Source organism: Tripterygium wilfordii, chromosome 23, assembly GCF_013401445.1.
Source record: "Tripterygium wilfordii isolate XIE 37 chromosome 23, ASM1340144v1, whole genome shotgun sequence".
Lineage (NCBI taxonomy): Eukaryota > Viridiplantae > Streptophyta > Magnoliopsida > Celastrales > Celastraceae > Tripterygium > Tripterygium wilfordii.
In genome coordinates, this window is record NC_052254.1 from 8,336,357 (window position 1) to 8,355,154 (window position 18,798).

The window sequence follows — 18,798 nt, forward strand, 5'->3', positions numbered from 1 at the left end:
TTGTAAAAATGTTCTTCTTCAAAAACTTCAACACCCCTTTGGAATCATTGGTGGGCAATGCCATGGCCTCCACCCATTTAGAAACATAGTCAACCGCCACAAGGATATAGTAATTGCCCAAAGAGTTAGGGAATGGCCCCATAAAATCTATCCCCCACACATCAAAAAGTTCCACCTCAAGAATATTGGTCAAGGGCATTTGATTTCGATTGGAAATGTTCCCCGTACGTTGACATTCATCACAAGCAAGAACAAATGAGTGGGCATCCTTGAATAAAGTAGGCCAATAGAAACCGGATTGCAAGACCTTAGCCGCTGTCTTGTTTCCCCCAAAATGACCACCACATTGAAATGAGTGGCAATGTCTCAAGATACTAACCATCTCTTCCTCCGGAACACACCGACGAATAATTTGATCCGCACATTGCTTCCACAAGAAAGGCTCCTCCCAATAATAGAACCGAACAAGATAAAGAAATCTTTTTCTTTGTGAGTGAGATAAGTCCGGAGGAAGGATCTCCTTGGCCAAATAATTGACAAAATCAGCATACCAAGGAGTTGTAGATGAGTGAATAGCAAATAATTGTTCATCTGGAAATGTTTCTTTGATAGGGATGGTGGCTTCCTCCCGACCCTCCAACAATCTAGACAAATGATCCGCCACCACATTCTCGGATCCCCTTTTGTCTCGAATTTCCAAATCAAATTCTTGTAGAAGAAGAATCCATCGAATCAACCTTGGCTTGGCTTCCTTTTTCGTCAATAAGTACCGCAAGGCTGCATGATCGGTATACACAATGACTTTGGAGCCAATCAAGTATGAGCGGAACTTGTCAAGAGCAAAGACAACCGCCAAAAGTTCTTTCTCCGTTGTTGTGTAATTAAGTTGAGCATCACTGAGAGTGCGGCTAGCATAGTAGATAACATACAAAATTTTATTCTTCCTTTGACCAAGAACCACTCCCATAGCATAATCACTAGCATCACACATGAGCTCAAATGGAATGTTCCAATCCGGAGAAGTAATAATAGGGGCTGTAGTAAGCCTTTCCTTGAGAGTGGTATAGGCTTCCAAGCATTCCTTTGTGAAATGAAACTTGACATCCTTCAACAATAGCTCACACAAAGGTTTGGTGATTTTAGAGAAATCCTTTATGAAACGCCGATAGAAACCCGCATGCCCCAAGAAACTTCGCACCTCGTTAACCGAAGTTGGTGGAGGGAGTTTCTCAATAATTTCAATCTTAGCTCTATCCACTTCAATGCCCTTTTGAGAAATCCGATGCCCCAAGACTATTCCTTCTTGCACCATAAAATGGCATTTCTCCCAATTAAGCACTAGATTGGTCTCTTCACATCTTTGAAGTACCATAGATAGATTTTTCAAACAAGAATCAAATGATGAGCCAAAAACAGAAAAGTCATCCATGAATACCTCAATTGTGTGCTCCACCATATCACTGAAAATACTCATCATACACCGTTGAAAGGTGGCCGGTGCATTGCATAAACCGAAAGGCATCCTTTTATAAGCAAAAGTGCCAAAAGGACAAGTGAAAGTAGTCTTTTCTTGATCTTCCGGAGCAATGGGGATTTGATTGTACCCCGAATAACCATCCAAGAAACAATAGTAAGAATGCCCCGCAAGCCTCTCTAGCATTTGATCAATAAAGGGCAAAGGAAAGTGATCCTTCCTAGTGGCATTGTTGAGCTTCCTATAATCAATGCAAATTCGCCAACCAGTAGTAGTTCGGGTGGGAATCAATTCATTCTTCTCATTCTTCACCACTGTGATTCCACCCTTTTTGGGAACTACTTGCACCGGACTTACCCAAGAACTATCCGAGATAGGGTAAATAATTCCTGCATCAAGAAGCTTTAAAATTTCAGCTTTCATCACCTCTTTCATATTAGGATTGAGTCGGCGTTGATGTTCCACCGAAGACTTGTAATCCTCCTCCATCAAAATACGATGCATGCACATAGTGGGGCTAATTCCCCAAATGTCCGCTATTGTCCACCCCAAAGCCATTTTATGCTCCCTCAACACTCTTAAAAGCTTGTCCTCTTCCTCCATATTCAAATTCGAAGAGATAATAACCGGTAAGGTACTAGAGTTTCCCAAATAAGCGTAGCGAAGATGAGATGGAAGAGGTTTCAAAGTAAGTGTTGGAGCTTCCACAATACTTGGTTGTGGTCTAGAAGGTAAGACACCAAGAGGCTCAAATTTCTGGAACCTTCTTGGTTTAGAGTCTTTCATAGATTCTAAACAATTCATGAATTCCACCACATCATCATCATTACATTCTATAGCATCCTCATTCACCAAGCAAGACTCAAGAGGATCTTTGCAAGAAGTTATGGCAAAAGTATGTGCTACTATATGATCCACCGTGTCTATACGAAAACAAGATTCCCCATCCTCCGGATACTTGGTAGTTTCAAGGATTTTGAATGTGACTTGCTCATCCACAATTCTCAACACCAAAGTTCCCTTCTCAACATCAATAAGAGTTCTCCCCGTACGCAAGAAAGGTCTCCCCAAAATAATTGGAGTATTGGCATCTCCTCCATATCAAGAATAACAAAGTCCACTGGAAATACCAATTTGTCCACCTTGACAAGAACATCCTCAATGATACCACGGGGATATTTAACTGACCGATCCGCCATGACAAGAGACATTGTAGTGGGGCTGATTTCATGCAAACCAATGAGCTTGGCTATTGATAGTGGCATCAAATTGATACTAGCTCCCAAATCACATAGCGCCCTTTCAATTTCCGTACTACCAATGGTGTAAGGAATGGTGAAACTTCCTGGATCTTTCTTCTTAATTGGAAGCTTTTGCTGCACGATGGCACTACACTCATCCGTTAATTGGACACTCTCATAATCCTTCAACCTCCGCTTCTTAGAAAGAATTTCCTTCATAAACTTGGCATAGCTAGGCATTTGCTCCAAAGCTTCTGCAAAAGGTATGTTGATCTGTAATTTCTTGAACACCTCAAGGAATTTTGAGAATTGAGAATCATTCTTGGTGTTTTTCAACCTTTGTGGAAAAGGAATTGGAGGCACATACGCTTTAACTGGAGGTGCTGGCAATGAACTATCGGGCCAATCCATTTCAATTGCATATCGAGACTGCACATCCTTGCTTTTCTGCATTTTTTCAACTTTTTCATTCTGGTCTACAGTGGTCCGATCGATCGGAATTGGGGCCGATCGATCGGAGTTGGGCTCTGTCCCATTTTCAATTTCTGCTGGAATAGTGGTCCGATCGATCGGGGCTGAGGTCCGATCGATCGGAGTTGGGCTCTGTCCCTCCTCAACTGCATTTTTCTGTAATTCTTCATCTTTCAGTTTTTTCGCTTTTTCAGCATCTAGATCAGCAGTAGTTTTCACAAGATTACCATTCCGTAGAGTAATAGCATAACAATGATTCTTCCCTTTCGGATTCACTTCCGTTTGGCTAGGAAGTCCCCCTTTTTCTCTAGAAGATAAAGCATTAGCTAGTTGCCCCACTTGTATCTCAAGATTTCTAATGGAAGCCCCTTGATTGTGAATCAGTGATGCTTGGGTTTGTAATGCAGAATCAGTCTTGCTAATGAAGTTGTTTGTGTTGTTGGCTAATGCCTCCATACTCCCGGCCATCTTAGCAAACATTTCATCAATGTCCCTCTTCTTCTCTTGGGGCTGCATTTGTTGAGGAGGAGGGTTTTGCACGTTTTGATTATTGCTCCAAGAGAAATTTGGATGATTTCTAAATCCCGGATTGTAGAAATTTGAGTATGGATCATTTCTTGGCCGATTATAGTGCCCACCTCCAATAGCATTAGCTTGCTCACTTTGAGAGGAAGATGCATTAGTAATCAAGCATTCTCCGGTTTGATGGCTAGCACCACAATAATCACAAGATACGAAAGGCATTCCTTGAACCGCATGCACTCCTTGAGAAGAATTCACCGTCAAAGCATCAATCTTTTTCGCCATAGCAGCCAAGGCGCACATCAAGTCGGCATCTCTTGGATTACCTTGCCTTTGTGGTAGCCTCTCCGTAGGCCAAGAAGTATTCGTCTTAGCAACCTTCTCAAGCAAATTTCGAGCATCCTCTTGAGATTTAGTCATAAAAGAACCACCCGCGGCGGCATCTAACATTTGCCTCGTTGACATACTCAATCCGGAATAAAAATCTTGATAAACAATCCACTCCGCAAGTCCATGATTGGGACAACTCCTCAAGATGGCTTTGAACCGCTCCCAAGCTTCATGGAAAGACTCAAGATCGAATTGAGAGAAAGTCATGATATCATTCCGGATTTGAACCGCTTTCGCCGGAGGGAAAAATTTAGATAGAAATTGCTCCGAAAGCTCATCCCATGTAGTGATGGAGTTCGGAGGAAGTGACATCAACCACGCCTTAGCTTTATCCCGCAATGAGAATGGAAATAACCTCAAGAGAATTGCATCACGTGAAGCACCATGAATATCAAATGTAGCGCAAATGTGCAAGAATGAAGCAATGTGCACATTTGGTTCTTTATGAGGAAAGCCATGGAACACAACGGAGTTGGAGATCATAGTGATAATAGCCGGCTTGATTTCAAAGTGAGTGGAGTTGATAGGCGGATACCGGATACTAGAGGGAGTGGTATCCCAAGTTGGTCTAGCACATTCCTCCAAAGAACGAGGATCAATTTGCCTTGGGGGACCATCCACCTCATTGACTCCATTTCCACCATTTCCATTATAAGCACCTCCGCCATTATCATTTCTTTCATTCAAACCATTTCCACCAATGACACCCGCACCATTTCTTCCCTCCAAGTTGTCTCCCATGCCTTCGATTTGGTTATTATGTTGTTCCCGTCTAAGCATACGAAACGTTCTCTCAATCTTCGGATCAAAATCAATCACATCCGAGCTAAGAGCATGTCTTCCTAAGCTCATACAAGAGAAAGAATTTCTGCAGAAAATTAAAACCAAATTAGCACAAAAATTACCTAGATTGACACCAAAAATAAAATTTCCTCAATCCCCGGCAACGGCGCCAAAAACTCGATGTGAAATATTCGCAAGCGGACAAAATCGCACAAGTAATAAAGAGTGAATAGAGTATCGTCCCACAAGGATGTTTTGGCAATTTCAAATCAATGACAAAATAAGCAATTAACACACTAAAATGGCAAGCGAATTGTTGATTTGGTTTTTACCTAATGCTAAACAAGTAAATTGAAAGAGTACTAAGTAAATGACACTTAAATGATTAACAAAGCAACAAACCAGAAATTTTGTTTCAAGCAAAGTAAACACTAAGGTTCCTAATTTCACCACTTCTTATCCAACTAAACTCCATTGGTTCATTAATTCTCACTTCTCAATTTAGTTGTTGACAATAGATTTCCCAAATTATCCAATGTTCTATTCCTAGATACACTGAAAGTATTTTCAATAGAATCCCTGTTATTCCTAACATTCGATTTCATATCAAAAATCCCTTAAGCATAATGGAACTCAATTAATGATTGCATAAGTCTTGAACCTATATTCCTATGGTTCATACAACCTATGTCTTCTATGGACTCTTGCAACCCTAGGTTTATCCTTCCGGTTTCAACCTAGACTAGACATCATTCAAATGGTGATCAAGCATTTGAAAGCAATAAGCATATCCACAGAAAATCAACAACATAAAAAGAGATTCAAGAACCAGAAACCAATTTCATTTAATCTTCAAAGAAGGGTTCCATTAGGACCCTTAGTTAGAGGATTAGTTCCTCATAACTAAGGAATACAATATAAAATCAGAAATGGCAGTCATTAAATACAAGAATAAAAAGAAAAGAAGGAAAAACCCCTTAACCCCCTTGCGCTTGCAACAATGACTGCTGTAGAGAGCTCTCCCCAAAACCCTAGGTTTTGCTCCAAAGGTCAAAAAGTCCCCCAAAACCCTAGAAATCTAAGCTTATATACCCTTATAACTCTTCAGTCGTTCTATCTAATAAGTCTGTGCCATTTTGAGTGGGACCATTTGGATTTAGAGAGAGATCGTCATTTTACAAATCTTCAGAATCCTTGCGCGATTCTGGCCGATCGATCGGACAGAGGTCCGATCGATCGGACTTCTCTTCTGTCTGATTCTGTTTTCTTGACGTCCGATCGATCGGACCATCAGGCCGATCGATCGGATTTTCTCTCTGTCTTCACTTCTTGGCTCTTTTCTCTTCAACTTGCTCCTTTTCTTCCATATTCGCCCTTACACCTGAATTACACAATTAAACACTCTTTAGGCATAAATAGTCCAAAATAACTCTAAAACAATGCAAGATTTCATGTAAAATGATGCACAATTATATGAATATAATTGGCATATCATATTCCATGTAAGCATCCAACTTTTCCTAAGTTAAAAAAACCATAGTTCACATTGTACACTCCTTTCCTGTATTTCCACAAACTCTGATGATAATATGAAGTTGTGTTGATGTTCTTCTTCTTGAACAGTACTGTATTGATTATGTAAGAAGAAGAGTGTGCTTGAAAATATGGCATCTTGAAGATTTCAGGGGCGAGTAAAACTAAAAAAGATGGGGGTCTATTCCACTGTTTGAAAAGAGTGTATCAATTGGTATCGGAGTTGGTGATTCCTACATCTCTCTTCCAGTGATAGGTTAAGGTCGAAAGAAGGTTTGTTTGATCTTGATTCCGATTTGATCCTTATTGTTCCTTTCCTAAGCATGCAAAGCCACCGTAAGCGAGCGGTCATAGCCATGGAGAATCATGTCTTCAATTTGGAAGCAACCATGGATAAAATCTCTATCACCGTCGAAAACCTTCAAATCTCTATTGCAAATCTGTCTGCATCTCTCGAGTTGCTTCTTTATTCTACGTTGATTGTCGATTTTGAGAGATTGCGTCACGATTTGATCCATCAAGATTCAAGATCTATGGCGGATGATCATCAATCTGAGTTAGGGCTTACAAGTGCACACAAGGTGCTTGACGAACTGGCTTAACCAAGTATGAAACCTTGTGCAATTTATGTTACGGACTATGTACAACAAGGAGGTTAAAAGAGGATTTTTACCCCTAATTTATGATCCTATTGACCGCCAAAAATGTGAATCCAAGTGTGAGATAGATGAATCGACTATGATTGTGAAAAAGGATAGAAAAAATTTATTTCAGTCCAAATACGGTGAATATTTGCAAGAATGTCAACATTTTTTAGTGACGAGATAAAGTTTATGACATGAATATGCTTGGTTCCCATTTGTTAGTCAATATGGCTCCATTTGCTTTAGGATGGTTTTGTTTACTGAAGCAATGTTATCAATGGGATCCAAGAGGCAAAGTTTGTGATAAGATTTCCTTTCCCTCGTTTGATGGTATAGAAGATTTCTCACATCAAATTGCAAGAATGATGGGGCTGATAAATGATTCTCAGTTGATACAAGCTGGAGTTAGAACTATTTTTGATAAGGATATTGCTTCTGAAATGAAGAGGAGTGTTGTTTATAGTATGACTATACCTGAATTTCAGGATTTGCTTAGAAAATTTAGAATATACACAGCTCAATATGTAAGGATATTAGGGATTCATATAAGATACCAGAAGCTTGTGGTAATGGATCAAGAGAGAAGTAGACATGAAGTTGCCTTTTCAGGAGAAGTATGTTGTGCAGCAGGTTTCCATATTGGGGACTTAGAAGATATTGGGGTCTTACAAAATTCTTTTAGAAGCGAGATACTTGACAATGAGAACCCTTACAAAGATGATAATGGTGTTCTCCTTGTAGTGATTGAGTTTGGAGCTGGGAGAGGGTACTTTCTAGTTGAGAGGAAGTCATACAAGCTGAAGGCTGATCGACCCTTGTGGCAGAAAGAGAGCTTGATTTCAGAGCATTTGAGAATTGACATTGAGGATCTAAATTTGAGTGATGTCGAGTTTTTACATGGAGTTCCTTATTTTGCTATTGATAAATACCTTTGTGGACCTACAATAGATTTGACTTTAAGATGTTGCCTGGGAGAACAATCTAGTGAATATAATCTTGAGCAGAGCATTGTTCATCATTATCTGATAGGTATGGCTTTAATGTAGTTGAGAGGATTTATGTAGAAGCAGATCATTGACATGGGGATATTGATGTGGATCATGGAACGTGGTTTCAAAATACAGCCGTGAAGATCACAATGTGGAGGAAGCCATTAGGACAATGATGAAGAGTTTGTAGTCAAATTGTGTGACTTTCAACTCTTGACTTCTTATATTGGTCATTTTGGTTTGCTCTGGATGTTCATTCTTTGAGGACAAAGAATTTTTCAAGGAGGAAGAAATTGATATGAACCTGGGATTATATTAGGCATTATTAACTAGTTTAAGTCGGTTATGTTTTAAAATATAAACATGTATTGTTGAGAAGGTCAATGATATTCTAGCATTCATAGACAAGATATCCGGCCATTCATTGACGAATATATTGTATTAGTTGTATATTTGTTTAGTTTCCTTATATACTTAGAATAGATTAGCGTGATTGTAGAAAATCTCTTGTATAAAGCAACGTCTCCTAATTCAATAGAATTTATTGAAAGGCAAAATATTCTTTTCCTTATTTTACATGGTATCGGAGCAGGGAACGATACCCTAGCTCTCTGTAATTTTTTTGCCTTCTTTTATCATCACTTCCATTATCATGGCCAACGAGAAACCTTCAAATGGAGGCAAGACTGATGCTGTCAATCCATATTTTCTTCATCATTCCGATCATCTAGGAATGATTCTTGTTTCCAAGCCCCTCACTGGAGATAATTATTCGACATGGAGTAGAGCCATGACAATTTCTTTGAACGCCAAATCCAAGTTAGGCTTCATAGATGGGACCATCAAAATGCCGTCTGCCACAGACAAACCAGCCGACTATGCTCGTGGAACAAATGCAATGATATGATCCTCTCTTGGATTCTAAATTCAATCACAACGGAACTTGCAGACAATGTCATTTTTTGCCACTGTCCAGGGGGTATGGGAAGATTTTAGGGATTGTGTTTCTCAAGGCAATGCCCCTCGTCTTTTTCAAATTGAGAGGGACATTGATTGTCAATTTATTGGCTTTAGCAGCTGCCCAGAATTGGTCCCTTCACCAACTTGACGTCAACAATGCTTTTCTTCATGGTGATCTCCATGAAGAAATTTATATGTCTCTACCTCCTAGTCTTCGGCGATAGGGGGAGAATCTAGTGTGTGGCCTTCACAAATCGCTATATGGTATAAAGCAAGTCTCCTGACAAGGGTTTGCCAAGTTCTCTAATGCCATTCAAGCTGCTGGATTTGTTCAATCTAAAGTAGATTAGTCGTTAATCACATGTCGGAAAGGCAAATCTTTTACAAGTTTGCTGATATATATTGACGACATTCTTATCACGGGAAATGATGTCAATGCCGTATTAGCTCTCAAGCAATTTCTACATAGTCTTTTTCAGATTAAAGATTTGGGTGATTTGAAGTATTTTCTGGGCATCGAAGTTTCTCGGTCAAAGAAAGGTATTTCCATCTCGCAACAAAAATATGATTTTAGAAATTTTAAAAGATGGTGGATTTTGGGGTGTTAAACCAGTGAACTTTCCCATGGAACAAAACATAAAGCTCTCGGATTTAGGTGAATTGCTCAAAGATCCATCTCAATGTAGGCGACTTGTTGGACACCTAATTTATTTGACTGTTACTCGACCAGATATCACCTATTCGGTCCATGTGTTAAGTAGATTCATGCATGCACCACACAAACCACACATAGAAGCTGCCTTGCGTGTGTTGCGTTATTTGAAAAATAGTCCAGGACAAGGTTTGTTTTTCCTTTCTCAGAATGATTTATCTTTGTGAGCATTTTCTGATTCAGATTGGGCTGGTTGTCCAATATCTCGAAGATCCACTACGGGCTATTGTGTTTTTTTGGGATCTTCTCTTATTTCCTGGTGGACAAAGAGGCAGAAAATTGTATCTCTCTCCTCGACAGAAGTCGAATATAGAGCCATGGCAGGTACACGTTGTGAATTATCCTGGCTACGCTCATTATTGACAGATTTGAGGATATTGCATCTGAAGCCAGCATTGTTATATTGTCATTTTATTCACTCTCCATGAAAGAATTGTCATTTTATTCATGACAACAGACAAGATGGTTCAGTTGTGACTAAACATGTTACATTGCTTCAACAAATCAGCTTGCGGATGTGTTCACCAAGCCATTGGGAAATGAAGCTTTCTCAATTATGGTACGCAAGTTGAGAGTTCTCGATATTCACTCTCCAACTTGAGGCGGAGTGTTGAGAAGGTCAATGATATTCTTGCATTCATAGACAAGATATCCGGACATTCATTGACGAATATATTATATTAGTTGTATATTTGTTTAGTTTCCTTATATACTTAGAATAGAGTAGCGTGATTGTAGAAAATCTCTTGTATAAAGCAACGTCTCCTAATTCAATAGCATTTATTCAAAGGCAAAATATTCTTTTTCTTATTTTACATGTACTAGCTACTCCAAAATTAGTCTTGATAATGAAATGGAAATGATGAAGTCTTTCTTCACAACTTTCTGTGCTCTTCCTCTGTGGTCTCTTCTCCATTCTTGCTAGATCAAGGTTTGAAAGGAGTGTATCACATGAATCTAGGTTTATCAAGAATTATGTCCCAACTAGGTTTTTCAGGAAATCAATGTTTGGTCCTGTTAATATGAATGAACCAGTTATAACATTGAAATTTTTTAATGTTAAGATGAATGAATCAGGAGTAACGTTGAGTTATGTCCCATATTACATAGTTAATTACTTTATGTAATATAGGACTTGCTATTGATATGACATCTTGGACTTAAGCCAAAACAATTTGCATTAAGTTTGTTTTTTTAATGAGAATAATCAATGGTATCTTTTAATTATGTTTTATTTACATGTTAATTATGCCATTAAACTATGAGGAGCTAAGCCCTACATGATTAGCCATAGCCATCCAAAGTTTGTTAAGTAACGTCAGGGACAGAGTCAGGATTTCAGACAAAGGGGGGCCAAGAAATTTAGCGGGGGTTCCCCCGAAATTTTTTTTAGGACTAAGTGTTGTTTTTGTAAACTCACATTTCACCTGTCATGGAATTAGGTCATCTCCGTCATTTGACTAACTTTGTCAGTTTGTTGTAGTTGAGACTTGAGTGCTGAGTGTTGAGAGTTGAGAGACGGAGAAAGATAGAGAGCACTTGAGCAAAGTTAGGTGGGTTTGCGCCTTTGGTTTTTGGAGATTTTGCAGAGAGGTCAAAGTGGGTTTAAGGGGTAAGTTTAATGGATTTAGAATAAAAGAAATTTAATAGGATCGTTTTGGAAAAAATATTTTTTAAAGGGGAAACATTTAAAAATGGTTAGTATATATGATATTTTTAAAAAAATTAAGGGGGTAAAATAGAAAAGATTGATAATATAAGGATATTTTTCAAAAAACAAAGGGGGTAAAATGGAAAAGATTGATAATATAAAAGTATTTTCAAAAACAAAGGGGGACAATTGCCCCCTTACTTTACACATAGATCCGCCCGTGTAACATGATTGGTATTTTATTGGTACAACTTTTATTTTGTTATTTTGACATTGTCAGCTGAAGGCTTTTTCTAGAAAACTTAGCATTGAATTAGGGTTTCATTTCACATTTAACAATAATTGCAAAAATTTTGGATTAGAATTGAGTTAGATTCTTAATAATTGGTATCAGAGACATCCTCGTAATTGAGTTTGAGTGATAGAAAAGATGACTTATGGGATTTTGTAGAGTTGGTTTTATCTAATTATATAGCGGTGTTGTAAAAATCGGACCAAATCAGCCACTCAGATCGAGACCCAGCCATAGGTCTAGTATGGAGTTAGTGAAAAACTAAAATTTTGGGGTCATGTATTAAATAATTATTGTTAATAAATTTAAATAACATTGATGATTACGTTAATGTTATTAGACTAATTAATGCAAATTATTTAAAGGAAAATTTATCAAAAGTTCTCTCGATTAAAGATACTAAGCCACCGCTTAATGAAATAAACAAAGGATCCAGGGGAGATTCAATGTCAAAAAAAAACACTGGACTCCTTCGGATAAATGTCTCTTTTCTGCAAATATTGTTAAAGAAACAAGGTCCGACCAGATGGTGCCATCGAAGACCCTTGAATTCCTCCTTGGATGGTTGTCCAGCTCCTTTAATCCGACGGCATTGTGTTGATTCCTTTAGCTCTTAATCACGGGTGGCTATCCAATCAAATACAGAATCTCGCCATCAAGTCTAGCCAGACCTTGGTAATAAGGAGTACAAACCCACCCTAGTTAAAATACCGTCATAAAATGGCCTATAACGACCCATACCGAAGGGGTCTGCAGAATTATTAAATTAACCCTAAACATATAAATTTAAAGCAAATTCCTCCAAGATATTTATTTCATATCCAAAAAAAACCAAATCTAAAATTATCCAACAATTTAAATACAAAATTTAATACATCATATGAATAAAAAATGTAAAAGTTCAAATAATTAAATCCTAAATACTACCAATCAATCCACACTGGTATCCATGGCAATCGCTCATGTTGCGGGATGTTGGTTGCCATCTGCGTTACACACTTGAAAGGGAGACAAATAACGGGAAAAGCTAAATAGCCCAATAGGGGTGTATTACCTAATACAAACCCGAATATCTATAAGAGAAATACTCGAGTGAGCAAAACACAACAATCAAGATACGATAACAGCAAACATAGAACAAGTCTATAAATAAAGCAATCTTATCCAAAAACGATGTAATATAGTAGGACAGGAACAATATAAATATGATCATGCCACAATAACCATCATTTATGCATATACATCAACATGCAAGTAGATATGCTGTCACACACAACACAAACCTGTGTGCATAGTAGTCCAGAACAACCTTCAGAGGCCATGGCACCATCACCATCCAAACCAATAGGTAGCACATGGTAGTCTGGAACCTCCATCGGAAGTCTTGGTGCTCAAATACTCGTATCATCCTGCGGATAACAGAAAGGGGATGTAATCACAGACAATGATCACGTCTCATATTGGTATGTAGCCAGCACGACCATTGCAAATAGCCAGACAACAACAAGGCTACCACAACAATCCATCCAACTCTTCAACCACAATCAAATCCACCATTCCAACAACAACTCCAACACAATGGAACTAATAACTCCTCAACAACTCATGATCACAAGCCATAATGATGCATGGATTTTTATAAATTTTCCATGTACAATAAATAATTCGTAAACATGTTTAGAATATAATTTATTTTTTAAAATATTATGCAAGACTCTACGAAAAATTTAATAAGACTAAAATACTTTTATTTGAGTTAAATACTTTTTAAAAATTTTTCTATTTAAATAGGTACAAAATAAATTTTCATTAAATTTTGTAAATTTGAAAGAAATTTAAAACAAAATAATTCTATTTTAAAATTTTTACCAACCCAATTTCCAAATCAATGCATACCTAGCTACATGACGAAATAAATTTTCAATCAAAAAGGGCAAACGAATTATGAATGAAATCTAAAACAACAAAAGGATAAAATTGTAGATATAATAATCAAAGAGTCACAACCAACTCCTGATGTGGATGACATTAGAAATTTATCAACCAACAAACCAGCCAAACGACCCAAGAATAAAGGAACCCCTATATGCCATAAAAGGAATCAAAACTAACAACAAAACAAACTAGCTCTACACGAGCCCAATAAGATACAACTCTAACTAACTAATAATTTCTAATTTAGATGACATTAAGCAATTTACTGAGCAGATAAATAATAAGGAAAATAATACTAAAAAAGAAAAAGTTGTGTATTAGAGGCCAAAAATATCATAACCCTTACCTTGATAGCAGTGTATGACAAATTATGCATCTACTGCATCTCTTGATCCCTTATAAAAATGCCGATGTATCGCGGGTTACTAATGATCTGATTTACTAGCCGATCTAAAAATAATTTCTTTAGGTTGTATTTGGTATCACTTCCAAAAATTTTGAAAATAAAAATAAAAGACAAAAACATAAAACATAAAACATAAAATGAAAACATAAAATTGAAACTTGTTTGGTTGAACACTTAAAACTGAAACCTGAAAGCATAAAATTGAAAAAAAAAAAATTTCATAATAATGAAATATATCCACACCACTATATTTTTTATAACTACAGCATTTGCCGTGCTTCACCATTGAAAACATTAGCAGAGAGAAAAAATAGATAAGAAATAAAACAATAACCCAAAGTATATTTGATCATTGTCTTCATATCTCTATGCAATTTACAATTTGAAATCTTAAAGAAAGTGTAATCTATAATAAGTGTAACTAGTTCTGTTTTCAAAACTTTTAAAAACATTCTTTTCTTGTTTTCAAAAATTTTTGAAAACTGTTTTTGGTTTTCATAAAAACCAAAACAGAAAATACAAACAAACAATATTTTTTGTTTTTATTTTCTATTTCTTGAAAACTAAAACATAAAACGAGAAACAAAAGTGATACCAAACACACCCTTAGTCTCCCAATTATTTTAATTATTTTTTTGGCCTGTATGCCTGGCCAATTGGGCCTTAGACCCATTTACACTAACGGTCAAGCTGGTCAATGATCAAATAACCAAACTACATCAAATGAAAACTAATAGGCCAACTCAGACGGTTGATTCATATTTAGGCATTATTCACTTACCTCGAGAAACGTTCGACGACTCAACGAACACTAAAAATACTTAAAACATCCCCCGACAATATACCCAGATCAACTATCTCCAATATACCTAAGCAACCAGTGTGAAAACCCAATTTGAAAATACTTTTTATCAAAATCATTGATTCTCATACAATAAGTTTTCGTTGTTTTCTATGTGATTGCTCTCCTTGGGTTTATTTCTTTCGCCAATTGGTAATTTTAGTTTGAAGATGAGTGTTGTAACCTTGTTGTTTTAGTCCTTCCTCCGAGCTTCTCATGTTTATTTTTTTACGACTATATCCCGTCACGGTTATTGTAATAACCCGAACTTCTTTTCTTACAGAAATTAGGTAGGACCAACATGTGTTTAGTATATAGATATATTTAAAACCATTAGAAATAAAAAGCAAGTGAATTGGGACTGTACAAGTGGTTTAAAAACGGAAAATTTGGATTACAGGTGTACTGTCCGGATAGCTTTTAAAAGCTGTCCGGATAGCTTTAATAAAATAGCGCAGATCTGTCAAATAGGCAGAGGTGTCCGGATACCCTTCTAGGAGAAGGGTGTCCGGACACCTCTTTAAAATCAGCCCGTGAATTGTTTTAAAAACACCCATTTCGTGATTTCTCTTGAAATACCCGACCTAAACAAACCCTAAACCCCATTTTCTCTCAAATTTTCTCCGGTTGTATTTCTAGATCCTATTGTTGATTGAAGTGGCAAGCTTGAGTAGGTAAAGTTCAAGAACTTGGAAAGTTTTGGGTAAGAGAAGGTAATGTTTTCTGGATTTATTGGGTTAATTTGTGTTAGATTTATGAAATTGAAGTTGCTGTATATTGATTGGAGGATGGACCTATCGAATAATAGGTCGATTGTGGCCGGAGAATTCAAGGTTGAGTATTGGTTTACATAACTAGTTTTTGAAGTGCGAGGTAGGGAAATTCCACCCTTTGCTATTCTCTTTGAATATGTCTTCCTATTGAGAACATTTATCCTTCCCCATTGTTTATTATGATGCGTTCTCGCCTTAATTGCACCTAAGGAAGAACAACCCCACTTGGTGTTTTATTCATTGTATGATTTGAGTTATATTGCATACCCTACTTGTTCAATTTTCCATTGAGCATGAACTATTCTTGAACATGCATCATGTAGTATATATATATATATATATAGATATATATATATATATGTAGGTTGTATGTAGATCCTATTGCATCGCCATATTGGACATACATTGTAGTTGCATGGTAGATGTCGGGTATGTACCCGTATATCTCCTAGTTGTGATTGATGTGAAATATGGAATGTCATTGGGTCGTTTAGGGTTCCTAAAAGTACGGGAATGCCGGTGGGCCGAGTCAGGATTTCATATGTGTTCGAAACACCATGCGATGATGCCATTGGGCTATTCAGGGTCCTGATATGTATAGGGATGCCGGTGGGCCACGTTAGGATCTCGTATGGTGTGGTTATATACTTGTGTTTGGTGTACATGATGTTAGCTATCATATTGTTGTATTTGTGCATTTCTTTAGTATTTCAGCCTTGTATTATTCACTTACTCTTTATTATTCCTTACTAGGCCTTTCGCTCTCCCTTTCTTTCTCCTATTCTCTCCTCGCAGGTGAGTCTAGTTCCGGTACTAGGGTCGCGGATCAGGAGGAGGGTGCGTGACATGGATGGACCCCTGGAGAGTGATAGGACTAGATGGTTCTAAACTTTGATTATGTTATTACTATTTTATCGTACTTATTTTCTTAGTTGAGACGCATTGTGTGGTATCCTTCGATGGTGGGAAGGACGGTTGGGAGGGCACTCCGTGTGATCGGGACTCCCGAATCGGGTTTGTGGACTTTGTGTCCTGACGATTTCTTATGTTTGTGGGATTGCTACTTGTGTTGGTTGTTGATTATACATGTTATTGTGTGTGGAGAAATTATGTGTGATTGCTAGGTGGCCTGAACTCCTGCTTAGATGTGAAATTGATTGATGATATGAGATGTTAGGTGGCCTGAGGCCCTGCTTAGACTTGAGAATTGAACTGTGTTATGAATTGTTAGATGGCCGGAGGTCCTGCCTAGGTTGTGAATATATTTGTGATATTGCTGCGCGTTTACTCTAGGTTGGCATCCTTCGTATTATGGGGAGGTGCTGTCGCAATTTTTGGTGGTGTGATGATTGAATTAATTATGGTTTGATTTAGATGGTACCAAAAGTAATGTAATCCGAGTCGGGGCGTTACATTTTGGTATTGGAGCGCCAGTGGGTAGAGTCAGGATTCCATATGTGTTCGAAACATCATACGATGATGCCCTTGGGCTGTTCAGGGTCCCGATATGTATAGGGATGCCGGTGGGCCAAGTTAGGATCTCGTATGGTGTGGTTATCTACTTGTGTTTGGTCTACATGATGTTAGCTATCATATTGTTGCATTTGTGCATTTCTTTAGTATTTCAGCATTGTATTATTCACTTACTCTTTATTATTCCCTACTGGGCCTTTCGCTCACCCTTTCTTTCTCCTATTCTTTCCTCGTAGGTGAGTCTAGTTCCGGTACTAGGGTCGCGGATTAGGAGGAGGGTGCGTGACATGGATGGACCCCTGGAGAGTGATAAGACTAGATGGTTCTAAACTTTGATTATGTTATTACTATTTTATCGTACTTATTTTCTTAGTTGAGATGCATTGTGTGGTATCCCTATTCGATGGTGGGAAGGACGGTTGGGAGGGTACTCCGTGTGATCGGGACTCCTGAACCGGGTTTATGGACTTTGTGTCCTGACGATTTCTTATGTTTGTGGGATTGCTACTTGTGTTGGTTGTTGATTATAGATGTTATTGTGTGTGGAGAAATTATGTGTGATTGTTAGGTGGCTTGAGACACTGCTTAGATGTGAAATTGATTGATGATATGAGATGCTAGGTGGCCTGAGACCCTGTTTAGACTTGAGAATTTAACTGTGTTATGAATTGTTAGATGGCCGGAGGCCCTGCCTAGGTTGTGAATATATTTGTGATATTGCTGCGCGTTTACTCTAGGTTGGCATCCTCTGTATTATGGGGAGGTGCTGTCAAAATTTTTGGTGGTGTGATGATTGAATTAATTATGGTTTGATTTAGACGGTACCAAAAGTAACGCAATCCGGGTCGGGGCTTTACATTTTGGTATCGGAGCCAGGTTACAAAATATAGGATCTGTGTATGAGTCCAGGGAAGTGTGTATAGTATGTTAGTGAGTCTCCAGGCCATGTCACGACCGCCACTGATTCGGTATGTATTCTTTCTCCATAAACTCATGTTTGAGTTGATTGTTGAATTGTATTATCTGTGGTGATACAGATGGATACTCGTAGGACGACTCGATCTTCTCGTACTGTGAAGGCCCCCTAGTGTCGAGGGCAGATGAGGGAGACCGAGAGGCCGAGTTAAAGGCCGAGGTGGTAGGATGACACGTACTATTAGGCATACTTATATCACACAGGAGTCGGTACCCGATTCTGATACAGGGACTAGGGAGGAGGGGATTGTACAGGACGAGCCACATACGGAGAGTGGCCAGCATGCGAAGACCACGGTTGTTCCACCAGGGCAAGTGCGGGAGACCCCCGGGGTGCAGGTGACCCTTCCTACTATTGAGGAGTCACCAACATCTATGAGGGACATTATGGAGATAGTGAGGTCACTAGCTCAGGTGGTACTGACTCAGATGGTTAGGGCACCAGTGGACTGCAGTGAGGGGCAGATTTCAGGAGCTGATATTGAGGATAGAGCTGTACCGAGGCCGGGATGAGAGTTATATGAGATGGATGTAATATCCAGACCCGATTATACATTGTTCATAGTACTTTGACACGTTAATCGAGGTGGAGTAAATCTCGGTGATCGTGAATCGGGATTTGGGAAGAATAAAAATTAAATCAAGATAAAAATATGAATCTATTTTTAGTAAATGGGGGATTTAAAAAGAAAATTTTTGGAGCGAGAATCACTTAAATCGGATTTAAATTAGA

The 18,798-nt window shown here is 38.2% G+C and overlaps 1 protein-coding gene across 1 annotated transcript; it reads right to left on the reverse strand.

Annotated features, from left to right (window-relative positions):
- Window positions 1-2,305: 2,305 nt before the first annotated feature.
- On the reverse strand, window positions 2,306-3,642 carry LOC119993559. Its single transcript, XM_038840737.1, has 2 exons — window positions 3,275-3,642; window positions 2,306-3,199 (listed from the first exon to the last, which is right to left on the reverse strand). Exons 1-2 carry the CDS (start codon window positions 3,640-3,642, stop codon window positions 2,479-2,481), a joined length of 1,089 nt encoding a protein of 362 aa, XP_038696665.1. The 3' UTR covers window positions 2,306-2,478.
- Window positions 3,643-18,798: the final 15,156 nt, after the last annotated feature.

Bases quoted from the DNA above. Each gene is read 5' to 3' on its own strand.
- LOC119993559 (XM_038840737.1), bottom strand. From the start codon at position 3,642: ATGGAGGCATTAGCCAACAACACAAACAACTTCATTAGCAAGACTGAT. The intron at 3,200-3,274 runs CACTATTCCAGC...GATCGATCGGAC, and splicing joins TCAGCCCCGATCGATCGGAC to CACTGTAGACCAGAATGAAA.